A 24,279-nucleotide genomic window follows, 5' to 3' on the forward strand; every position below is an offset into this window, starting at 1 on the left:
TACGTAGGGATCGTCTAGTGTAAATAATCGAGCGGATTTATTCCACATGTGTTGGTAAACAGCGGGTACTTACATTGTAGTGTAGGATTTGATTCGTCGATGTTCCCCAGACGCAGCCGTATCGCCTTACACTGAACATGTTCACAGTTTCACACGACATGTCGCTCGATGAGCCCACTTGAAGAGGACTGTTTAGTTTTATACCGCGGCGAAAGTCCTCACTGATCTCATCTAGAAAGTACCTATTCGACTCTGGCTATTTCTTTTTCCTATTTACAAAATACATAAGTAGACATGTTCAAAGGAGTTCCGAAAGAAGGAGGTTGTCAATTCTTCGGTATTTTTTAATAATGATAACCTCATTACTTCGGACTGGATGAACCGATTTTGTTTTTTTTATATATAATGTGATATATGTAGCTGTCATTTGTTTACATACAAATATCGTCAAATTTGGTTCAGAACATAGTTTTTATTAAAATTTGTATTGGGTTGTATCTACGTTTTTCTCTTAAAATAACATAATGTTTTGCTTTAAAAAAATTCTTTATGAAGTAAGTCATTTTTGAAGCAGATTGATTAGGTAGCCAAGTGACTAATATCTGAAAAGTTAAATAGTAGTAACATTGTCGACGAGCAGTAGGCAGTAGCAGGTAATGGTAAAATACTGTAGTAGATAGGTCTACTCCATCTAAGGATATACACAAAAAAGCAACTTCAGACTTCAGTTCAGTTCAGCTTCCGGCGGAGTTTAGACTAAAGGTTACCTTCGTTTTGATATAGTTATTTTTCAATCCCGGTCTGCTGGATTGGATGGTATAATAAAAAATTCACAGATTACTGTACGATACTAATGTAGTGGTAATCCGCACGCAGGAAAGGAACAAAAAATCTAAGAGATTAAAGCGTAAAATTGAGCATGCTGCTCCCGCCTCTGTAATTAATATCTTATGTGTGGCGCACAAAAAGTGTGTTAGTCAAAGTATACGATATCATGCGTCCGTCGGTCGGTCCATGTGTAACGTGTGTAACGCGAGCCGCCGCCCTGCGCACGCGCCTCGCGCTTCATTTGCACTCAATCTTAATATTGCAGCCACGATGCACCATTACTAATATATAACAGCCTTTTTTGTACAATGTTTTTGTTTCTGTGGAAGTCTTGAATCTCGGAATTATAACATTAGTCACGCGATGATAAATTAACAATGTTAATCACTATCAAAGTCTATGGAGTATGGCCTACCGACAGCATGTTTGATCACTGAGTCTACGCTGAACTTAATACGTTAGAAATATAGCAAAAAGCTTTTAAACCGACTACGTGCAGGTCGCACAACCTAACGGTTGCATGTGGATCGAGGACTCCAAGGTTATCGACAGTCGGTAACATCATAAACTCTGGCAGAGATGATGTATATATCATAAATTACTTAAAGCATCATAATTACATAATTTGCCGATATGTTTATTGGCCTCATTAGTGTCGGTCGCGAAAAATGCGAGAGTGATAAGATAGGGGTAGAACAAGAGCGGCGTTGTGCGCTGGGCGGGCGCGACCCGGGCTGCGCAGGCGCACGCCGGAAGCGCGCGACGGCGGCGGCGCGGGTTGGGGTCGCAGCTATCTCTCGCATCAGCCGACCATTACTGTAGGTACTCGACCACCAGTTCTCAGAAATACTCACCACGCATACGATTAATATAAAGTATTTTTTTGTTCTTTTGGGTCCAACTAACTTATTGCACAATTTTTCATTTCATGATGACATGCAATTCGTAATGGATAGTTAAAGATTTAATTTTGATAAAAAATGTTGTTTGTGTGGGTAGTAATTAACGACTAAGTAAAACATGATAGACCATGATCATTGGCCATTGCCTCATATTACTGAAAGCCTAATGCGTTAACTACGGTGTATTAAAAAACCCTAGTTTACATGGAGGACTAGATAATTAAGGAGAAACAGATACAGAAATTAACTAAGCTATGAGCTTACCCTTAAGACCGTCGCAGTTAGTAGACTTACGATTTTTTTTTTATTTCTTTCATCGTATGAGCCTATTTGATCACAAAACATATTTGAAAGAAGAACTTTGAGTAGATAAGGAATTAATTCAGAAAAACCCATTTTAGCGTAGAACGTAAAAAAATATATTTATTAAACAACATTACCGCTAAGTACTAAAACTATTTAATCACAACAATAACTTATTCGATATTACAATTGTCACTATTTCACTAACACGTAACTTAATTAAACTTATAAGCTTTGGAAATTGAGGAATTTTGCTTTACACCCAACTAAACATTATAAAAGTAAGATTTTTAGGAATTTACACGATGCTTCGTGTAAATTTAAAAGCTCGACTTGGTGGGGGCACGTCCGTGCCCCCAGATAGGTAGAAATATTTTGCCTGAAACTTACAAAGAAACTTCGTGGAATTAAGGTTAAAGTATTCTAAGTACTTAATCGAAGTTATTTTTAATAGACGCTACTTCCAATTTAATTATTGTAGTAAGCATTTACATACTTAGGTTTCATACGTTTTCTGTCAATAATAAGCTAGCCTCAAGAATAAAGTAGGCAATTGTAGAAGAGTGAGGCCGCTCTACGATGCGTAGTCTCCTCCCTACATATTCTGCTCTACCTAAGTGAGGTCTGGTTGTTGAAAGGAATTTAGAATTGAGGCCTTTTGTTGAAAAGCAGTTTTACTTAAAGTCTGTACGCCTATCCATTATTAAATACCGCGCAAGTAAGTTGTCACAAGTACCATAATCAACTATCGATAAAAGTAAAAAATAATAATAATTTACAAAAACTTTTAACCTATTAAATATTTATTCAGCTTACACAAATTAAACGCACGTGCGCGTCGTTTCGCATAGCACTAAACATGTCTACCCAATTATATTTACAACTGCTGTGTGACCTATTTTTATTTTTTACAAGTTATAAAAAATATGAGCCGACGATAAAGTATTTTGATCTTTGATAAAACTTAACTGCTAAAACGTCATTGAGAACGCCTCGAGGCATGAGCCCATGATGACTGGATTGGAAGTGTTTCTAGGGATGTGTGTAGTGTTGCCAGACAGGACACGAGGTGTGTGAGGGGTGGTGAGAGGGGAGCTGCGCGCTGAGGGGCGGGGGCGCGTAGTACGCGGGGATGAGGGCGGGCTGCCGCGGCTGCAGCTCGTGGTAGTCGGGCCCCGGCAGGTACTGCTCCAGCTCCGAGTTGTCGGGCGGCCCGTCCGCCAGCAGCGCGGGCGAGATATCCGGCATGCCCGCGAAGTCGATCTGTCCCCTGTCCGGGGAAGGCTCGCGCTTCGGCCTCACCGCTGTCGTCGGCTGGGGCTTGCGCCGCCGCGGCTGGTACTTGTAGTTGGGATATTCCTTTTTGTGTTGCGATCTCAGTTTATCAGCTTCTGTGATGAAGGGCTTCTTTTCCTCTTCAGTCAACCGTCTGTTAAAGAAGGACAATATTATAATTTTATTAGGCAGGTGTAGTAAATACTAAACTATTACAAAAGTTGTAAATACATAAATCTATTAAAAACTTTTAATGGGTGTAAGCTAGTAGGTTGGATGAATGTAAGTGGTATGTTGTATGTAAAAAGAAACTTTAGTTATGATGTGTGGAGACGTAGGGTCTACGCAAAGAACAATCCTTAACTTAAACTTTAACAAATCTATTTCTAAGATTTGTGAATGTCTTCGAAAACCGTTATGTTTTTGTACTACATACAGAACAGTTTATGTGTGATCTGACACGCACTTGGCAGGTTTTTATACGTGAGTGGCAAGTTTCGAGTACTGTTGCGATAGGAACACCGCGGCTATCACCAGACGCCGCCGTCAATCACTCTAGCGAGAGGCTGCTCAATGTTAATCACTTAACTTGATCATCTTACTAGAAAAATCCTTATAAATATGATAAATAAATAGATATTTATTAAATAACATTTTATATCTGAAAGTTATCGTTTTTTTTGTAAATAATGTGTTGAAACGGATATATTGATTTATTTTCTTAAAAACCTTTTGAAACTTGTCTTTGGCTACGGGAAAAGTTTTTTCCCTTTCGCTTTACATGTTTCTTACAGCTTACTGAGCTTACGCACATTAAGTGTATTATTAGGTAAATCGACAACAGTTGGAGCAAAAAACGGACTATGGAATGCGATTTCCAGTTTTTCGTATGCCTTTATATTTGCGACTGACAATCAATTGGATTACATCTTCGGTTAATCTAGCGCTTTTTTGACCTTTGACCTTGCTTATCTACTTGATCGAGATGGAATCGAGCAGCGATCGTGATGACAGTGTAAGAGAGTCCACCAATCACAACAAAGCAATCAAGCTCGCTTCACCGACTGTTTTCTTTGATGATTCGAGGGTTTGCTCGGTTTCTTACAGTATGAACACGACAAAGAGTGATGTGCACGTATCAGCTACAGCGCGGCAGCGCAGCGTTCGCAAAGTCGCGTCGCGTCGGATCTATCACTCATTTTATTTAAGTTTTATTTATTAGGCAACAATTAAATACTAACCAAGATTAACAACAAGTTGTAAAATAGATATAAGTATCAGTTCGTGACTATTGTGACTAACTGCGTTACAAATTATATATTCAGATTGAAATTGAAAAGAGTACAAATACACTTATTTTTTTCAAAACAATTGTTACAACTTTCATGACGATTGAAAATTTGAGGTTTTATGCGAATTTGAGCTTTTGACCAAAGATTTAGCAAGAACCTCCGTGCACGGCCACTGGTCGCCCTTTAAGTTGCGCTCTCGTACCAATTCCAAAGACATTCTATTCTCTAGAGTATATGATGTCTTTGACCAATTCATACTCAAAGGTGGAGTGGTTCCCGTCATCTCGCGTCACAGCTCGGACGCGTGCGCCTGCCACCTAGTGCGCGGGTGGCCTACGACAACTTGCTTTTACGAGCGTTGAGCACTTAGTGCTTATTCCAAATGTTCTAATATTGTATTTAGTTCGAAGAATTCACAATGACAGATGGATCCGTGAACAACCTTACGCTGCTTTGTTTAGCTTGACCATAATCAAATATTTTTAAGCAGGCGTATAACATATGGGTAACCTGAACAAGTATTCAAATAGAAGCTACATATGCAAGAATATTAAATGAATAATAAATTTTAATGTTCATAATCTATCAAAACAATACATTTTTGTTTTATACTATAGTTAGTTTCGCTCTACATAAGTTTTGTGAGAGTATTACAATGATGATGAGCCTCTACTGCTAGTCGATCGTCTCCCTGTTTAATTACCTGTCTTATTATCTACAAAATATGAAGAATGTGCTTACGACCTACAACAGATAGATCTTGGTGCGAATTCGTTTCTCAATTTTCTATTTGACTGAGCGGTAAGCCCGGAACAGTTAGAGATGTTATCGCGTCAGTTAGCGGCGATAGCATTTTAATGAGTAAACAATCGATGCACGCCGCACTGTTGGATGCCGCACGGCGCACGCGCAACGACCGCGGCCCGTCGGCCAAAATACCTCTACACTGTACATTCATCTACCTTAGTTTAAATGAGGAATGTAGCAAATAGTCGAGTGGTATACTTTAAAGCGTTTTAATAATTGAACCTTGAATTTGGGTAACTGTTAATTACAAAGTGAAATTATTCGTTTATTCACATAACATTATTTTATAAGTTTATACAACGACAGAATTTAATGTTACAATGAGATAAGCTGACAAGCTTACAAAAACCTTAGATAAAAAGTGATTCTGTCTCTACTCTTAAAATTACTATTATTTTATATTTAAGCTATTCTTACTCTACTCTGAAATGGACAGTAGGCCTTTAAAGTCCTCTATTCTGATGTTGGTATTTTTGTTTGCAACGATGATGACTTGTACAAACACATCCTAGTATGCCAGCATGAAAGTCCAGCCTGCCTAGAGTTCACTACATACAGGAGACTTATATTTAACGCATCACTTACACTGTTATGCTGTTACACTTCACAATGATCTCGCACAATTTTACGCCCATTTTCAATATTGTATCCATCGAAGGGTTTGGATAAAAGAGGTGAAATCGAAAATACTAGATTCTATGTAGAGACTGTGTCAAAATTATATCTCTTTTAAACAAATAAATCGCTTGATAAAGAATTTAAAATGATCGCTAGGTATTTAGGGTTCGATTAACTTACTTCCACATAGTTCCAAGGGACTTGCTAAGTTCTGCGTTGTGTAGCGCCGGCTGTTGTTCAGAGAGGCGCCTGCGCATCGCTTGTGCGAATACCATGAATGCGTTCATAGGCCTCTTCACATGCGTGCGACGCATACACCCTCCACCCCTGAAACAACATTACAAGTTAGATATTGCGGAAAGAGAAAACTGCTAATAGGTTCCTATTTTTGTATCATGAAAATTTCTAAAAAAATAATGATAGGGATCAATCTGTATTCTCCAAATTCTGTTATAAACAAATAACGTCCGTTCGTGTGTTTAAGTTGTTAAAGAACTTAAACTTAAACTCCTATTGAAACAAAACTCCATATTGACATAAACAATCTGAAATGCGCACTTGAGAGGGCGCGGCTGAGCGCTACTCAAATTGGTTTAGCTTTCGGCGCGCGCGCGATAATTACTAGGTAACCAAAACCATCAAGCGTCGACGACGAAGGACTATAAAGAAAATAAATTACGATTTACCCTTTATGTACCGCGCAGTAAACAGTGCCTGCGCCCGCGCAACGAACATTTGTAAACAGCCAAAGTGGCGCGGCCTCACGACTCACGTCATTTTACGCTCGTAAACATCTCTTATTTTATTACTTTTTTATTTTCTAATGCTCCGTTCGGGTTTCCTTGCGATCTGAATGCTGACAATAAATTATGTTTTTTTCTTCAAACACTGACACGCCACTAAAAGTCGATCGATTTCTAACGGATTACTCTCGGGAAGTAATATGAGGAGAAATAATCACCTCCCGCTTCGGCGAACTTCAGCGGTTTCCTTGTTTATTACTCAGAACCAGTTCTTATAATGTTAAACATTTTTATTACACTCATTCTAAACCGAAAAATGAGTGGATGAATAGTTTTTGACATTTCTGTACTCGGAGCTTTCTCAATATTTAATAGTCACCACTATTCAATAATTACCAAAAAATATGAAAAGACTTTTATGCAATCTCAAAGGTACCTTATAAGAATTATGCTTAATGAATAAGGAGAATATTTGACAATAATTAAAGGATACACAAAAGACGGAGTGAAGTGAGACGTATACAAATGGTTGCTTCCTTTTTGTGTAACAGTTTGAGTACTAGTTTTTGCTGCGACAGGACCCACCGCGCGTCCTCGCCATCTGGTTAGTAACATCGCAGCTCCTGACAATTACAGATAGTAGATGCTCCTGCTTTAATTGCTACAAGTAACATCATGTACTTAAAGTGGTGCTTGTGATTTATATGGAACCCTCGTGATCATAAATGTTAGGAATTAATCTATACTTGATGTACAAACTGCTGTAACAATTAATGGCGGAATAAACACGACGCGTGTCGTCTTGAGTTTTTTCAATGGATGTAGTTCGAAAGTATTCGAGTTGCAAAAAAAGTAAAATTGACAAAAGAGTATACAAACTAATGGATTAGTGAGAGCTTTTAAAATTAAAATTACAGTTTTTATTTTTCAAGGCATTCTGATTACAATTTTAGAAGCGACAATCCTCTGAGCAGGTAGGTATTATGTTGTATATAGGTTTTGTTCTTCAAACCTGCGTTAAAGCCATTCAAATTTCAATAGCATTGGAATTAATAGACATAAACTATTGCGCCGTTAAAGTTTTTATTTTTAAACCTAATAGAACGTCGTGTCACAGTCACAAAAAGTTTTATACTCGTGCGCACAATGATTTACAGCCAGATTTCACAGTGAACCCGTCGCTCATACATCTGTATATGTATATTATATATTATAAAGTGCCGTAAGTATTACGTGCGTATCTACAAGTGCCTTGGGTATAAGGGCACGTGGTTATTATATCATTACCCAATCTTAGTTAAGTATGTTTTTGTTTCGGCCCAGACGGTCTCTTTTGTGTTTGTGTTAATGTTAGCGTTATTTAGAAAGAGCCGAGTTCATGATTGTTTTACAAATTTGAAATATGTCTAATATTAAATTAGGATATGGGTGGATGGTTAGACTAGTTAGGTACGCTTAAACCAAAGTATATTTATAAAGGGTCTACAAATATTTTTTCAGCATATTTTGACCGCACATAATTCATGATCAGTTGCCGACTATACAATACAAGGTAATTTCAGTTATGCGGCTGTCGTCAAATAATATGTACTTCATTATAAACCAACAGGACGCAGACCTGTTGGTCGCTCCAGGTACCGCTGGCGGGATATGGTGGAAGCGGACCTACGTGAAATCCATGCCAACAATTGGCAGGATACAGCGGAGGGCCGCACAGAATGGAGAGTTCTCGTTTCGGAGGCCAAGACTCACTTCGGGTCGCTGAGCCGAGAAAGTTAGTTTTTTAATTATAAATTATCTAAGTATACACTTATCGTTAATAAATAGTTTGAGATCAATTTTTTTGCAACTTCAGCACACTACCCAAACTTTATCACACAACTAAGATGGCATGAATACTGTTATACTAATGGAAAGCACGAATGTTTACAATATCTAGTACTTAGCTTTAAACGACTGGTAAAACATTGACTTCAAGATCAACTCTGTGCCAAACCAATAAGGTTATATTTCGTACTTCATTGTAACTACTAAAGTGCGTTCGACCATCGCTCGTAAGTCGCTCCTGTGGCACGTGTAAAATTTGGGCCGATAGCAAGTATGGTAACATCGTTATTTTTATGCTTAGGCATGCTTAGTGTTGCTTAGGTGTTATTAGCTATTGTTTAGAAAAGCTCAGCGACCGAAACGGTGGAGGCCGCGCATTTACAGTGATTGATGTGTCAAAACAAAGATATGGTTACATTGGTTAAGGTAATACTAGTATATACTGTTCTATTGTTATTACTGACCAAAACTAAAGTTTGTGCTAGTATAATAAGAGCAGCTTACAGTGTTAACTAAAACATTTGGAAATATAGAGCTTTGAATAAGGTGCTTTGGGGCAAAAAGGACAACAAACAATCCTTGAGCAATAATATTGGCTAGAGTAAGTTTTAATCAAGTGTTAAATAGATAGGTACATAATTCGACACCAACAGCTGTTAAATTTAGAAGAACTAAACCAAACAGAGCTATGATTATATAGCACACACAAACTGGAACCGATTCAGGACTTTACATGGAACGCAACGTTTTCTTCCAAATTTTCTCACTCTTCCATAGCCCTTTACATTATACAAGTTTTTTTATTTTTAAACTTTCGCTTTAGTACTGTGACGTTTTGCCTAGCGAGGCAGGTTACGTGCACTTTGAGGCCATTGGCTGAGGAAGTCATAAACAGAGCAGATAGCTGTCATCTGTGACGAGCCCGCCCACGCTATTTCTGCTTTTCAGTGTTGCGCCGTCGCAACCGCCCGTCATACTTAGGTATTAGTATGTTATTACACATAAATTTGCGAACGGAACATGCATTGGACAGTTCATTTGTTGCAGCTTTCCAGTTGCCAGACTTACATTTAATCTGTAAACTACTTTCGTTCAATAGCTGCGACGGAAACTGACTGAAATTGCTTTCTTGTCCATGTATGATGTTTTGCAGTTAAGTTATTGTAAGTTATTCGACGAAAACAATGTACTTAAGTATGTTGATCTTAATTCAGAAAGGAGAAAAGTTTTTATGACTCTGATATTTGATGAAATAAGTTCAGTGTCATTTATCTATTACTTTATGCTTTTGAATTACTCTTGTACTCATACTTTTTGATTCTTGCTTATTAAGCAGAGACTGATCTATATGTTTAATACTTTTTGTAATTTCATCTGCAACTTCATTCTGCATCCAACAGAACAATAATTTAAAAAATAAAATGAACATTTTCAAGAACATTCCGAACCGAGCTACGTCGAACCATGCCTAAATGTTTACATTAAAAACGACACTAAAATAGTCCCCCAGACAGTCGATCTTGAATCTTTATAAACATCCCCCGACCGCAGTTATCTTTACAGTCGATGTAACAACTGCCATAAAACAATTAATGGCGCTGTAAAACGCTACGGTAGCCGAAACATGATTTTCAACATTATTCTACCACTCGACTGGTTTTTATCTGCACCTAAACGAATAATTACCGAGTGATTAGATAATGGGCACCTGCTCCCATCCCTGAGAAAATTCATATCGTTTTGAATAGGGGTGTCGCGTACTATCAATACTGTGTGAAGGAATTCAAATTGTTTGATTGATTAGGGGACATTTTCTCACAGAATTGCTTGGTAAACACTGGGGTTTTACGGAATTATCATGCTCTACATTGAATTCCGATGAAGGGTGAGGGGTTCTAGGTCTGGGAAATGCAAACTGTTAAGTACTTACTACTTAGATACTTCTGGCAGTTATAGGGTGCCTATCTAATATTATTATCAGCATTCCTTGGTAAACATGGTTATCATCATTTACTTTGATGTTTTCGGATACGTGCTAAAGTGATCACCTTTCAAGTAATAGTTAAGTGGCATATGATATTGATTTCCGCATTCTCATGCCCCAATACGTTCAGAGTACCAACATGCAACCATAACTATATGAAACCTTACTGCTTTAACTACTAATTAAATTTCAAAGATAAAGGCAAAACATTCATCTAAATTAATATAGGAAAGCGTAAAAGTTGTGCTTGTACTTGGTGTAAATCGGTACTCATTATAATACGTTTACATAGTTAGTGCAAACTAAATAGAGACAGGGCGTGTCTACCTACAGATGCGCCCTATTTATAGATGATAAGCAGCTCTGGTTCCGCGAATCCGATCCGATTGGCCCTCGCGTCCCGGAAGTGGCAAGATTCTATCTTTTGCCTTTATAAACATTGTCAATTATACCGTTTTTAATTAGTTTTGGTAATTCAGCTTTGAATAGAGGAACAAATAAAATAAAGAGTTTTTATTTATTTCTCTGATTGTCAGGACAAAAAAGATAGCCGAGTGGTTGAGGTCATTACGCCAAAGTGTCTGAAGTGTCATTCATGAGATCGATCCCATCGTAGGACAATTCTGGGTGCCTTGTTGTGTTTTGTTGAAACCCTGCGAAGGATTAAAGTTACTATTATACGATGCAACGACTACATTCTCACGAAAGCTACTATTAAAAGAATTAAATTCCTTAGTGCAGAAGTCGTAAAAAAAGGGATTTGGTTTTTATTCATTTTTAAGTTGTGAACTTCGTCAGAATTGAAATAGTAACAATTTTCTGGTTATGGCGAATGCTCCTGAGGCGTATCTTATGGACTTTAAAGCTGGAGTCTTGACAAAAGTCAAAACTACAGCTGACAATATCAAAACATTTCAAAGTCCTTGACTTACATTAGGGCGATCAATTACCGGCCAGCCATCGAAGGGTGACAAGATGCATGGGAACTGGCAACACACATCTGTGTCCACAAAACACTGATAACGTCCACTCGGCCTGATATCAATAAGTAAGTTCTAGTAGCTCAACTACGTTACATTGGCAGGGAAATGCCTTTTATTGTTGTCTTGGCTATCAAAGATAATTCTATATGATTGAGCTTTAGGTGTCAGCCAAGCTTCGCGGTAAGTAGTCAAGGTACTCGGTAGGTTTAGCAGATCATGTTTTCATCATTGGCCTAGCCTTTTCCCAACTATGTTGGGGTCGGCTACCAGTCCAACCGGTTTCAGCTAAGCACCAGTGTTTTACAAGGAGCGACTGCCTATCTGACCTCCTTAACCCAGTTACCTGGGCAACACGATACCCCTTGGTTAGACTTTTTCAAGCTTCTGACTACCTGTAACGACTGTCAAAGATGTAGGAATAACAGCTGGGACCCACAATTTAACGTGCCTTCCGAAACACGGAACAAGTGGTATTGCTATTAATAAGGTAGTGTCGTTATAATTGGAACCCCAATCCTCAGTGCTACGTATTTTAATGTAGTACTCATAAAGATTTTGGATCAGACATATCACATCGTTTCTTTGTGCTCTTATTTGGAAGTCAGCCGTAACATCTCAGTTTTGGTATTACATATTTATGAGCATTATACGCGTCATGTGCGCTGATTGCAAGTAGGTTCTATTCACATAACTTCGTCAAATTGAGAAGGCAAACGTTGCGTAGAAGGTATCGCGAATAACGTTTAGCGAGTGGTGTGGAGTACATCATATGCGCGCGGTAATGAACCGGTGGCCGGGCTTCGGTCGGTGCTAACCGCGCACATTACCGGAGCCACGCTAACCATACACACGGTGCCGGCCAGATTACACTCTGTCAATATTTGAAACTATCCCGGTCCGGACGGCAGCTCCCGGAACACTTGACGCGATGAACTCATTCTAAACCGCTTTATTTGCTTAGTAGTAGGTACCTAGGACTATGCACTTGTAATCCGGTGAATGCAAGTTTATTATTTTATAAGTTATAAGTTTCCACTACAGTCTTTGCTATAATTTGTGAATAATAAAGTGTCGTCCCGTTGATTATTTTCAACAGAAATGCATCATCTTTGAGTAAGTTTTAGTAAAAGTTATGCAATTACAATAAACAACTTTTTTATGAGCTTTAGGTTAGCATAAATTCGTAATGATAAGTTCTCGTATAATATGGGAATACAGAAGATATGTTTTTCAACATTAGTGTTGCCATGTAATTCCAACGTCCCAACTGGGTTTTATCTAGCCGACATTCTAATTGCTTCTGAGTACAGAAAGTAATAAACGTCTTATCCTGTACGACGCCGACAACTCCAAAAAGTTTGATTATAAGTTCAAATGTCAAGATGTAACAAGTGCAAGAGGGCGCAAAGTGGCCGCGATGCACGGCCTCCTTGCTGTGGCTGTACAAACAGGGGGTTGCGGGGTTCCTGGCGAGCGGCACCTGTGTGCGACTGTACGTGTTTGCGCCCCCACTTACACAGCAGGCTACAATCACTGCGCAAACCCACGGGATGTTTGCTCGCACCGGTGAGATCAACGCAGGCGAGGAAATCTTAATCTGATGCGGAGCTGTGAGCTTTGAACTCACTAATTTTTAAAACAACTGATGTGTTAGTCTAGAAATTTTATTGATGGATCTGTTTATTAAGGTAGACAGCTTTGCATTAACCCTATCAAGATTTTTCAATATGAAAAATATATTTTATTTACAGTAAAAATATCTTTTCAGAATTGAAATAAGACAATAATTACAATAACTAGTGTAAGCGAAACCAATAGGTTCTGCAATTTCCGTTTGACTTAAAAAGATAAAAGATTTTTTTTTTTTTTAGATTTAGTAACCTCAGAGAAGCTTTTAATAGTTTTAATAAGTTGCTGTAAAGTATAATAACGGAACCGACCCTTGAAAACTTTTTAACAAATATTCCTATTTCAATTGGTAAGATTCCCATAACATTGGTGTTCGGTAACAACAAGGTTTCCTCGGAGGTTCGGGGACTCCCTGTCGCCGCCGACGGCTTGTAGCGACAAAGATAAGCTCCCCATAGCTATAGTGAGAATGTTTGCGCAGGCGTATTATCGCCACGCCATGCGGAAATAAATCGGTACTCGGCAGGAAGGGAACACAACAAATATTGTCACTCAGACGAAACTCCGCGCGGCGAAAGATAATCAAAATTCAGTAGTTATAAGACAAAGGTATGAGAATCAAATTGGTTTTGATCCAACTGATTTGAGACCTATCTTTTGAGGAACTGGGCATACGAATAATAGTTCAAAAATGAAAAAAGTAGAAGTAGTAAAAAAAGTACGTCTCAAAGGTGCTTTCCAGAAACAACTACAACACGAAGCCTCAATCAATAGAGTGTTTGTCACAGACAGAATGTCGCCCAAAAAAATCGATGAACCAATATAAATAAGGAAAGCTCTTTAGAATATGAACTTTATTCAAGTCACGATTTTTATTGAAGACTTTTGTTCTAATGTTTCCATCATAAATTCACTTTGGGAAATAAGTTTAGGTGATATATTTTTATGTCAAATGAGATTAAATCCGGTAAGTATATAGATAATAGATACTACTAACTTGTACTTAGTTTGGATAAATATTCTAATCACAAGACTTGGCTCTGAGTAATAAAAACGCTTATTGGAATTCCGAAATGAAAGCGCACCATATATGTAATACGAAACTTGCGAAATATTTGAGTACTTAAATAATTAATAAATGTAAGCCTTTAGAAATCTTACAACAGTTTGGTTAGTAGAATTGTATAGAAGTCCCGAAAAGGCGCCGATACAAGAAGCCGACGCAGTCACGCGGCTGATAGGAAATTAATAAACAAGGAGATAATATAGTGCCTATTCAATTAGAGGCGGTAATCGAGTAGCATTTCATGTACACCGCCCATCTGACCCCGGGTCACCGCCAGCTAGATTACTCTATCTTATTTAGGTATTTAAGTATAACTAATTACGGAATAATTCATGTGTACGGGGTCACTTCAGCAATAAATAACTCTTGATAAACAAATGGGCGTTTACAGCGAATTAATTGTGCTTTTATTATTTATTGTCGTTACAACTACATCTAATAGGTATATGCGAACAGTATCTGTTACTTCAGTTTAAATTTATTATTTGTAAAATGAAACGGTTTTATTCAATCAGTTTTACTCCGGAGCATATGTACCTGCCGTCAAAACTTTGTTTCAAAAACCTGATATTCATTTCTCGAATGAGGCATGACATGGCATTTTTTTGTTGTAGTTCTTTGTGGTTCTTAGATTATCTATGAAAGTAGGTGCATAGTTTTAACATGCCCCTCCGGTTCTGGCTTAAAAATTGGTACGATTCAACCCATTTTAGTGGAGCTACCAACAAGTAGAGCCAACCTTTCCTAACAACTGTGGTTTACCTACCCTTAGGTAACACAGAAGTCTGGAAATGTCTATTCTGGCATTTTTCTAAAGCTTTAGGCTGAGAAACGTTGAATTTTAGGATAATTTTTGCGATGCGATCTCAGCTCCTAACATGTTTTCTATACTAAGTACGTATTTAGTAAAAGCTCTACTGTGCTCTGCTAAACTCTACTTTATGATTTCTTCCTGACATACTACCAAATTAAGTGCATCAAAATAATCTATAACAATAAACAACTTTAATTTTTAAAACACAAGTTTTTAGCCCTCTACGGACATAAAAGTGACTTTAGCTGATCTGGCTTTAAATAGGTAATAAGTGATTGAATTTTTTAGACTTGTGTCCAAAACTTTACAATATTACTGGGACAAACTCTCTGTACCCCATGAATTGGGATAGCTCATATTCTCAGCCTAGCCTAACTATGTTGGAAACGGCTTCCAGCCTGCTTGGCTGAAGCAAGTTCCAATAGTTACAAGAAGCGGCTGCCTTTCTAACCTTCTCAACCCAGTTACCTGACCAATATAACTCCTGTTATTTAATTTTATTTAATAAGTCAAACAGTTGAAATTTTCAAAAATGTTGTATTTTGCTGCCGCTATAGGAACAAATACTTATAATACTAAAAATAAATTTAATATTTTGCGTTGCAAAATACTTTGTAGTCGCGAATCGGACTCGCACTTGCCGGGTTTTGTAGTTATCAGTTTGTTTTTTCGGACTGAAGAAAGTTATTTATGCAAATGTAAGCGGTGTCTGTCAAACATGTTGTATAGAACCAAGAGCTACTGCTACATATTATTATTATCAAGCCTGCGATTTCAAAAAATAATTTTGACGTTTCATCATTATCATCATCATCCACAGCCTTTATCCTCCCACTGATGGGCATAGGCCTCCCCTTTCTCGTACCAATTTCGTGATGCATAAGTATTAGTACTATAAAATTGTATTCCAAATACTAACACCCAGAAATAATTTGAAACAATTTATTTACTCATGAAAACAAATACATATTTCAACCAAGTAAAAATGCGAATACTATCAACATTGTGCTTAAAAACACTTTTATCCAAATAACAGTCGGCTCTTGTTTAGTCTTGAACTGCTTATAAAGTATATAAATACCAAATATTGAAGTACTTTGTTGGTAAGGTTTTACAGGCGACGAAGATCCGCTCTACAATATGCTTACGTAGCCGTAAACAGTACAGTTTTCAGTTTAACATTCCTTTCGGAAACGGAAAAACGGTTTTATTTAGCTCACCCCGTTTGTTTTATTTATTATTTATTCTTGGGCCAAATTTAGTAATTTAATTAGTTATTATTTCCCGTAATAAGGATCCTGAGATACATTAATTTCTAAAAATTGCCACCTTTCTCCTTGTTAAATTCAAGTTAAAAGCTACCATTCTTAATTTTATTTTTAAAAGATACATTTTATTCTTATAGAAACGTAGAATTGAAATAAATCGAATAGAACATCTTTCAAGTTAATTATTATACCTAATCAAAATAATTACATTTCTTCTATAAAACACGTCACTGCAGTGAATATTATTTTATACCCACGTTACTGCGTAGCAAAGTGCCTAGTTGGCGTAGCAGTTTATTTTAGAAATATTGCAGCTTTTAACCAAACGATTTGCACATAATTTACTAACCCTAAATTAAAACGAAAAAGTACTGTGAGCATAAAACAATAAACTGTAAACAATTACTCACCTCGGTGGCTGCGGGACTATACTGTCGTAGTTAAAGGTCTCCAGTAATTTTCCTACAGCTTCATTGATTTCAAGTTTGTCGCAGGGTCGGTCACGATCATGCTCCCAACTCATTGTTACCACAAACTTCAGTACTTAATTCAAATAATCGAATACCGCGAACAATTTTTTTAAACGTCGCAAGATGAACGCGCGTGCGGCCGACTCGCGCGCATAGACTATAAAGAGTTCCTTATGCTCTGCGCATAACTATAAAAATGTTTGACAGAAGGGGCGCGCGCGCCGGCCGCTGATACGTCCGACTTATATTTGTTTACTTATCGATTACTCATTATGTTATTGCTTATAATGTAAACAAAGTTGAAATGTAGTAAAATTCCTGCCAATTTGATGATTCCCATTTTAAGATTTTCTTTTATTGACCCGCGAAAATTTAACAACACTTTCTCGAGAATTTAATTGAAACCAAATTAAAATATGCAAATGAATGTAAAATACCCAATTAATATTAACAATATGATTTTACTATTAAATTATCATAGTCTTATATAACAGATTCATATATGTACTTACCACGTATAATAACAAAATACATAAAAGTAAAATTAAATGAAACTCCTGCGAACAAATTACTTTAAAGAGGAAACAATTTTTCCGAGTTTTCCCTTCAGCGGCGGGAGTGGGCGGCGCACGCGCACTGTAGCGCCGCCTCGCCCCTCGCCATTGGTTCGCTCTGCCGGCCACTCTGACGTCATAGCGCTCGGGTCTTTATCTACGTGCTCAGTGGAGAAACTGCCGACCCGTGATGTAAGTTCACGTTCAATACATATACAACTAATACACACACATGTCTGTAACACTGTCTTTATAACTCATCTTAAATCTCCTTCTAATTGCCCAATGTCTTAGATGTTATGTGGTCCACAAACTCTTTCATTAACTTTTGTAGTAGACAAGTTACTGGTTTCTACGGTCAGGTCGATACGAAGGTGTTACACCAAGTTCCATGATCGACGGTCTACTAAAACATGCAATTAGTTGCTTATTATTGTGCCTTCCACTTCGTAGCAATTATCGCGATCTAATTTTTGTACCCACTTCACGCGATGGAACCGCTAATTGAGTTGTCAAGGTACATGGACTCTACTTACACTATCGTGGGTCAAGTTAGCATGCCTGTGTTTAATGCTAAATTATGTTTAATCAAAATCTATTGATATCCATGTATTGTAAGAAAAAAAATATCCACCATTTAGTTTGGGGTATTACACCAAATAGGAATATCTAATCCCACCACAAATGGCCAAGCCACATATTTTGACTAAGGTTTTGAGTTTGTGAAGTTAGGCCTTGTAGAGTTAGGGCGTGTAGTGTTAGAAGCTTGGCTCTACATGAGATCTGATAACTTTTTGACAGTGCGAGTCATATGGGTTCGTCTTGGCAACATTTTACATGAAAATGTTTTTGGTGGGATTTCATTTCTCTTTGTAATTTGTTTGTAACAATTTTTTTCTGCTTTTTTTTGGGGTGTATTTCTTGCACATCAGAGGCGCCTTTTTTATAGCCCACTCTCATAATAAGTTTTAGATCAGATTAGACCTCTAGCGTCAAAATTGAAAATTACACGTCTCATACAAACTCCCATCCCCTAGTTTAAGGGCTTGGGGGATGAAAGTTACAAGTTTTATATTTTTTTTGTTGTTTTTGTGCTAATACTAGATTACATACAAAATTTCAGCTTTTTAGGATTAGGAATAGCATTATGAAATACCCTAAGAATTTTGATGATCATCAGTGAGTCAGTGACGAAACCAGCGTTTTTTAGATATAAATTAAATCTAAAGTATAAAAGCTTTGTAATTAAAACTTTATATGTTCAATAAGTCCGCTATTGACAATATATCCCGAAAATTTTCTTGATCTAGCATAATCCAAACCCATGTTATGAGGGTTCAAAAAAACGACGAAGCGCTTCGGGAAAAGGTAGGTGCCCTGCGCTTCGCTTGGCTCGTCTTGGCGATACTTGATACCGAATGACTAAAAAATAAACTGTTTAACGCTACGCCTGAAAGGGATTTCTTGAAATATTTACTAGAAAATTTCAAATGATTTTAGTTCATTAGGTAGGTACCTTCTGTAAATTGTTGTAGGTTTTCTTCATATAGGTACTTAGAATTTTACGCTTAATTAACTTTTCGCACTAGTCTGGTCACAACTTCCTCTGGCTAAGTTAATGAAGAAGGCGGTATGTTCCTTAGAAACACTTTTTGAAACCTAAGCGAGTTAAATACCTATAATTGCATAATGCGCAAGGGAAATAGGTATGTTAAATAGGTAAGTAATTATGTACTTGGTATTCTTACTTGAAAAATAATAGGTATTCTAGTGACACTAGGTCGCTGACAATACATAACCATTATAACTATGACCTTAGCAATATGAGAATTAGAATGGGGTAAATTACCTACATTTTTATGGCACCTAAACTAAGCAGTTACCTAACTTTTTAATTTAATGTAAAATAGAAGTTGCACTTTATACATAGGTCCATATATTTTATGGTATGGTAACAGCGTTAACCTGTTTAATGGTACAAGTATTATCAAAGGGTTGTTTCAAAACGTTTTGCTATTTGGTTACGAGAATTAAAAAAGGCAATATGTAATTGTAACCGTAATACATTTATAACCGTCTATGCAAGCAAACCCAGAAGATGATAGACAAAACCTGCCTAACATCGATAGATACCCGTATGCCGAAAAAGTAAAGAAAAATGTTAGGCAATTTAGAAAGCACCATAAAGGCAAACTCGATAGGAATGTAGTGAACGCAAAAATATGATGTCACAGGAAAAAGAAACAAATCTGGTATTTAAGTAAATTAATATTATCAAAAAATATCATAGCGTTCCAGGTAATCTGCCTTATTAAATGAAGTTCAATGAATGAAGAAACAATTTTTGAACCTTTAACGCGAATGGGTCATATTTTACTTATACTTTTGATTATTAACAAGTGAAACCCTTAATTCATTGGAGTCAGCACAAAAATTGCGGAATGGAAAGGCCAAGTTGGTTGTACACCATTTATAATCTGTAGTAGTTTCCGGCCGGCGTTTGACATATTGTCTCAATTGTCTGACATCTGACAGATGACGCCGATTTTAACTCTAAAGTTTGGTCGGAGATTTAATTAATTTACAAACAAATATTAATTCTTAATACTGCACATAATTACGACGAATACACTTAAATACTAAGGCTGTTTATATACATTAGACTATATTAGAGTAATTCTACAAGACTGTATTAGTCTATAAGAAAATGAAAATTGCAGTTGAAGGATGCGCTCATGGTGAGCTTGATAAAATATACGAATGTATAGAAACCATACAAGCAAGAGAAGGGTTTAAAGTTGACTTGTTAATATGCTGTGGAGACTTCCAATCGGTTCGTAATCATGAAGACCTAAAGGCTATGGCCGTACCGGACAAGTACCAACACATGTGTTCATTTTACAAGTAAGTATGCCAATATTATTATTACAAGCACTGACAAATAACTCTATAAATAGTGAACATTGAAGTCTCTTATTTATTTACGCATCATATTTAAAATCAAATTCATGTGAAAACAACAATGTTTTGAAGGTACACTTTGCAACAAATTAAGTAAAGTTTTATAATTTCAGGTATTATAGTGGCGAAAGAAAAGCCCCCATACTGACAATATTTATAGGAGGTAATCATGAAGCATCTAATTATTTACAAGAGCTTCCCTATGGAGGTTGGGTGGCACCCAATATTTATTATTTAGGTAGAGCTGGTGTTGTCAAGTTTGGCAATCTGAGAATTGGAGGTTAGTTTTAAAACATATTTTTTAATCTACCTACCTTTGTAACAATCACTAATATTCAGAAAAACATAAATTGTTGTCAAAATATTTTACTTCATAAGTTTAATATCCATATGTATATAAAACATTTCATTTACAATAATGTTACTACTGTTAACCTGCCTCAAGTTAATAATAACTGTTATTTGTTTCCAGGCCTGTCAGGAATTTATAAAGGTCAAGATTATCTGCAAGGCCACTGGGAATGTCTTCCTTATTCACAATGTTCAATGAGGACAGTGTATCACATCAGATCTATTGATGTTTTTAGATTAAGTCAACTGAAAGATAAAGTTCATGTTATGCTGTCCCATGACTGGCCAAGAGGTATCACTGATTATGGTGATACAAACCTTTTGTTGAAGTATAAACCATTTTTAAGGTAATTTAAATAATATTACTTTGTTTACAATGAAAATATTGCATGCATATAGTCCACACTATTACTACTTAAATAAATAAATAATAATAAAAAAAAATGCAGAAAACATCACATACATTGTTCTGAACCCAAAGTAAGTTGCTAATGCACTTGTGTTATGGACATGTTTATCAACATGTGTGAAAGTTTTTCAGCAAGCATTACAACGAAAATCAAATTTATTTATTTGTTAAACATAGGTGGTACACTTGGTGGAAAATTACATTTTAGTTGCACTATGTTTCACCTTGGAAGGTATACAAATATGGTTTGACTAAAATAAATAATTTTTTTATTAATTTGTATTTTGTAGCTTTTATACTACCAATAAGTCTAAGTTTTTTTTCTACAAATACATTCATATTTAATGCATAATACATTGCATCATTTTTTGAAAATGCTTGTTTATAAAAAGATAATAATTTTAGGGAAGATATAGAATCTAACCAGTTAGGCAGTGTACCAGCAATGAAACTACTTCACACTCTGAAGCCAGACTATTGGTTTGCAGCACATCTGCATTGCCAATACGCAGCTCTTATTGGACATGACAATGGAGAGACAAAGTTTTTGGCATTGGACAAATGTTTACCTAAGCGGAAACATTTACAAATTCTGAATATCTCCTCCGAATTTGATGGCGATATGTGCTTGAAGTATGATGAAGAATGGCTGGCTATACTGAAAAATACCAACCATTTGTTAACTGTGAAAAATGTTAACATACATTTACCTGGCCCTGGTGGAAATGAGAGGCAAGTCATTATTATTCTAATACTCAGTATTCCAAATTTATGTGACTATGATTTACATTCTTACATTGTTGTTTTGTGTTCTAGGTATGATTTTACACCAACAGAGCATGAGAAGGCAAAAATAGTTGAAGTACTTGGAAGTGTCATAATTAGAGGAGATAGTTTTGTAAGAACAGCTGCTATTCATGATCCCAACATGCAAAAGGTTGCACCAACAGTGCCAATACTAAATCCACAAACAGTAAGTTTGTGTGAGAAATTGGGTATTGATGATCCAGTGCAAGTACTTATGGCCAGATCAGGCCGCATAATGAAAGAACCATGTGATAATGGTTCAATCTGGGAAGAGCCCACACCGGCTCAAGTTGTGCAAACACCCCAGAAACCACTGAAAATGTCATTACAACTCCCAGAGCCAGTTACACCTAGTGCAAGTGAAGTTGCTCCAAAAATTTTTTCACCAGGGACTACACCTGTGTCAGACAGTTTAGAAAGTACCTTCGAATGTAAAACACCAATGTCTGGTGGTCCAAAGAAAACTTTCAAAAGACGCAATTTATCAATATATAATACTCCAGAATGTGATGAAAGTAACAGCACTGAAACTAGTTCATTATTAGATTCTGATAGTCCAAAATGTAGTAAATTGCTTTTCAGAAAGTCTTATGAATAATATTAAATTTCTATTTTGCTATATTGATAAGCAGAATTTTATAACTCAAAAATGTAAATGAAATTTAAATGTAGAATAATGTGCACAGTTTGGTGTCATAGATTTGGAAATTATGAGAAATTTTATGCTCTAATGAATAGAAACAATTTCTAATGCACTAAGCTAAGCAACTGTAGAAGTTAGAATATTACTCAGATGTAGGTAATAAATAGACTGTAGAATTATTGAAAGTAACCGAAATTGCTTTAAATAATGGTAATATTGGGAGTGCAATGTTAGGTAAATCTATAAGAGTAAGATGTTGAGAAAAAACCATTTGCAATTTGAAATTGTTCAATCTACATCCTTTTACCTAAGGTCTCATAACAAATTACATTGCTCAACAGATCAGTGTAGGGGTAGTAATAAAATACTTACCTCAAGAAACTTAAAAAATAAAATGCGTAATATATTTTTTTAGCTATGAATTGTTATATCCTGATTAATCTCCAGTTCTAAATTTAATTTAACCATTGTTACAACTGAAATTTTAATCATATGTTTCTCTACCGGTATAGGACTATTCCAGTAATTTTTGCAAGTATTAATTGCAGATTATACCTTTGAATGACATGGGTATGTGTGATTGAATGACCTTTATTTAGTCTTCTATTCATACCCAAATATGTTTATTTTTTATATGAAAGAAGAGTGATGTGTAATAAAAAACAAATGATTATAAAATTAACTTGATCTTATTTTTATTAATATTTAATATGGGTTAGTAAATGTTCTTTTAGCTGTGGCATATTTTTAGGCTTGTATGCACATTGGTTGCACTGTAGTTCAGTAGACATTAAACTTTTGTGTAACTCGGGAGACATTTTCTTAATGCATCCATTTTCTTTTAATTCTTGTAATATATCTGAAATATGATATGAACTGTAATAGTAGCTTGTGACTAACATGATTATATACAGTACTTTTAACATTTTTACTACTACATCATGAAATAAAAATAAAAATATATTTTATAACATTGTGTTTCAATAATAGAGTAAAACAATTAAAAAACGTTCTTAAAAGCAATATAAATTCTTAAGATAAGAATAAGAACTTATGTTTAGTCTATACCTAATAAACTTTTCAAGTACTTCCTTTAAGAAAGGACACATGACATCAAATAATCATAATGGTCTCCCACTAACCTGTATATGGCCTAAAGAACTGAGTTGTGAAACTGTTGTAGTGTACTTTTGTTTTTAAACAAGGTGACACCATATCTGTGCTGATTATGTGCATATGCATCCGCTGCATACTTGGCACTGCGTGAAAGCCGGCTTTAAGTGGTAACTCCACATCACTTTGTATTTCTTTGAACAAATTATCAAATTCTATTAGGAGATCAATATGTGATTTGTCTAACTTATATATACTGCTTATATCGGCATGAGACAATACTAAATAATGAATTTTTGCTTTAGGATATTTATCTTTAATTACAACAGCTTGTTTAGTTTCTTTCGCTATACTTTCCGGGTCCTTCATAGAGTCGAGTAATCCTAAAGACCAATGTTTTGCTTTCTTAGTATTCAGGTTTGCTGCCATAACTGTTGAGCTTCTTTTACTCATTTTACTCTGCAGTAAATATAACAAATATTCAATATTTTTTATGAATTCAAACGAAGTTTAAATTCAATGACATATAATTTGACAATGACACTATGGCATGACAGCTCTGTAAGTTGACCACATTGACAACACAATATGGTTGCTATTATTCATTAAAATAAAATGAGGGTCAAATAAAG

The 24,279-nt window shown here is 36.1% G+C and overlaps 3 protein-coding genes across 4 annotated transcripts; 1 reads left to right on the forward strand and 2 right to left on the reverse strand.

The window, feature by feature from the left end:
- Nucleotides 1-2,401: 2,401 nt before the first annotated feature.
- On the reverse strand, nt 2,402-17,253 carry LOC113501360 (transcription factor SOX-9-like). The gene is made up of 3 exons (XM_026882494.1): nt 16,750-17,253; nt 6,206-6,352; nt 2,402-3,462 (listed from the first exon to the last, which is right to left on the reverse strand). Exons 1-3 carry the CDS (start codon nt 16,860-16,862, stop codon nt 3,066-3,068), a joined length of 657 nt encoding a protein of 218 aa, XP_026738295.1. The 5' UTR covers nt 16,863-17,253; the 3' UTR covers nt 2,402-3,065.
- An 83-nt stretch (nt 17,254-17,336) lies between these two features.
- LOC113501358 (lariat debranching enzyme) lies at nt 17,337-23,200 on the forward strand. Of its 2 annotated transcripts, XM_026882493.1 has the most exons (6): nt 17,337-17,555; nt 20,084-20,267; nt 20,438-20,604; nt 20,797-21,022; nt 21,490-21,816; nt 21,901-23,199. In XM_026882493.1, exons 2-6 carry the CDS (start codon nt 20,224-20,226, stop codon nt 22,487-22,489), a joined length of 1,353 nt encoding a protein of 450 aa, XP_026738294.1. In that variant the 5' UTR covers nt 17,337-17,555; nt 20,084-20,223; the 3' UTR covers nt 22,490-23,199. The 2 variants fall into 2 exon arrangements, with proteins under 2 accessions (XP_026738294.1, XP_026738293.1); XM_026882492.1 differs by lacking the exon at nt 17,337-17,555 and having other exon boundaries at nt 18,567-20,267; nt 21,901-23,200.
- Nucleotides 23,201-23,204: 4 nt separating this feature from the next.
- Nucleotides 23,205-24,278, reverse strand: LOC113501361 (aprataxin). Its single transcript, XM_026882495.1, has 2 exons — nt 23,677-24,278; nt 23,205-23,393 (listed from the first exon to the last, which is right to left on the reverse strand). The coding sequence occupies exons 1-2, from the start codon at nt 24,098-24,100 to the stop codon at nt 23,233-23,235; spliced, it is 585 nt and encodes a 194-aa protein (XP_026738296.1). The 5' UTR covers nt 24,101-24,278; the 3' UTR covers nt 23,205-23,232.
- Between the last annotated feature and the right edge of the window lies 1 nt (nt 24,279).

Source organism: Trichoplusia ni, chromosome 15, assembly GCF_003590095.1.
Source record: "Trichoplusia ni isolate ovarian cell line Hi5 chromosome 15, tn1, whole genome shotgun sequence".
In the NCBI taxonomy this organism is placed as follows: domain Eukaryota; kingdom Metazoa; phylum Arthropoda; class Insecta; order Lepidoptera; family Noctuidae; genus Trichoplusia; species Trichoplusia ni.

What these genes read in the sequence shown, in the direction of transcription:
- LOC113501360 (XM_026882494.1), bottom strand. Translation starts at nt 16,862, where the DNA reads ATGAGTTGGGAGCATGATCGTGACCGACCCTGCGACAAACTTGAAATC. An exon ending in ATAGTCCCGCAGCCACCGAG is followed by an intron (nt 6,353 to 16,749) that starts GTGAGTAATTGT and finishes ATGTTGTTTCAG; the next exon opens with GGGTGGAGGGTGTATGCGTC. An exon ending in TCCCTTGGAACTATGTGGAA is followed by an intron (nt 3,463 to 6,205) that starts GTAAGTTAATCG and finishes CTTCTTTAACAG; the next exon opens with ACGGTTGACTGAAGAGGAAA.
- LOC113501358 (XM_026882492.1), top strand. Translation starts at nt 20,071, where the DNA reads ATGAAAATTGCAGTTGAAGGATGCGCTCATGGTGAGCTTGATAAAATA. An exon ending in TGGCAATCTGAGAATTGGAG is followed by an intron (nt 20,605 to 20,796) that starts GTTAGTTTTAAA and finishes ATTTGTTTCCAG; the next exon opens with GCCTGTCAGGAATTTATAAA. An exon ending in GGCCCTGGTGGAAATGAGAG is followed by an intron (nt 21,817 to 21,900) that starts GCAAGTCATTAT and finishes TTTGTGTTCTAG; the next exon opens with GTATGATTTTACACCAACAG.
- LOC113501361 (XM_026882495.1), bottom strand. Translation starts at nt 24,100, where the DNA reads ATGAGTAAAAGAAGCTCAACAGTTATGGCAGCAAACCTGAATACTAAG. An exon ending in GTTCTTTAGGCCATATACAG is followed by an intron (nt 23,394 to 23,676) that starts GTTAGTGGGAGA and finishes ATCATATTTCAG; the next exon opens with ATATATTACAAGAATTAAAA.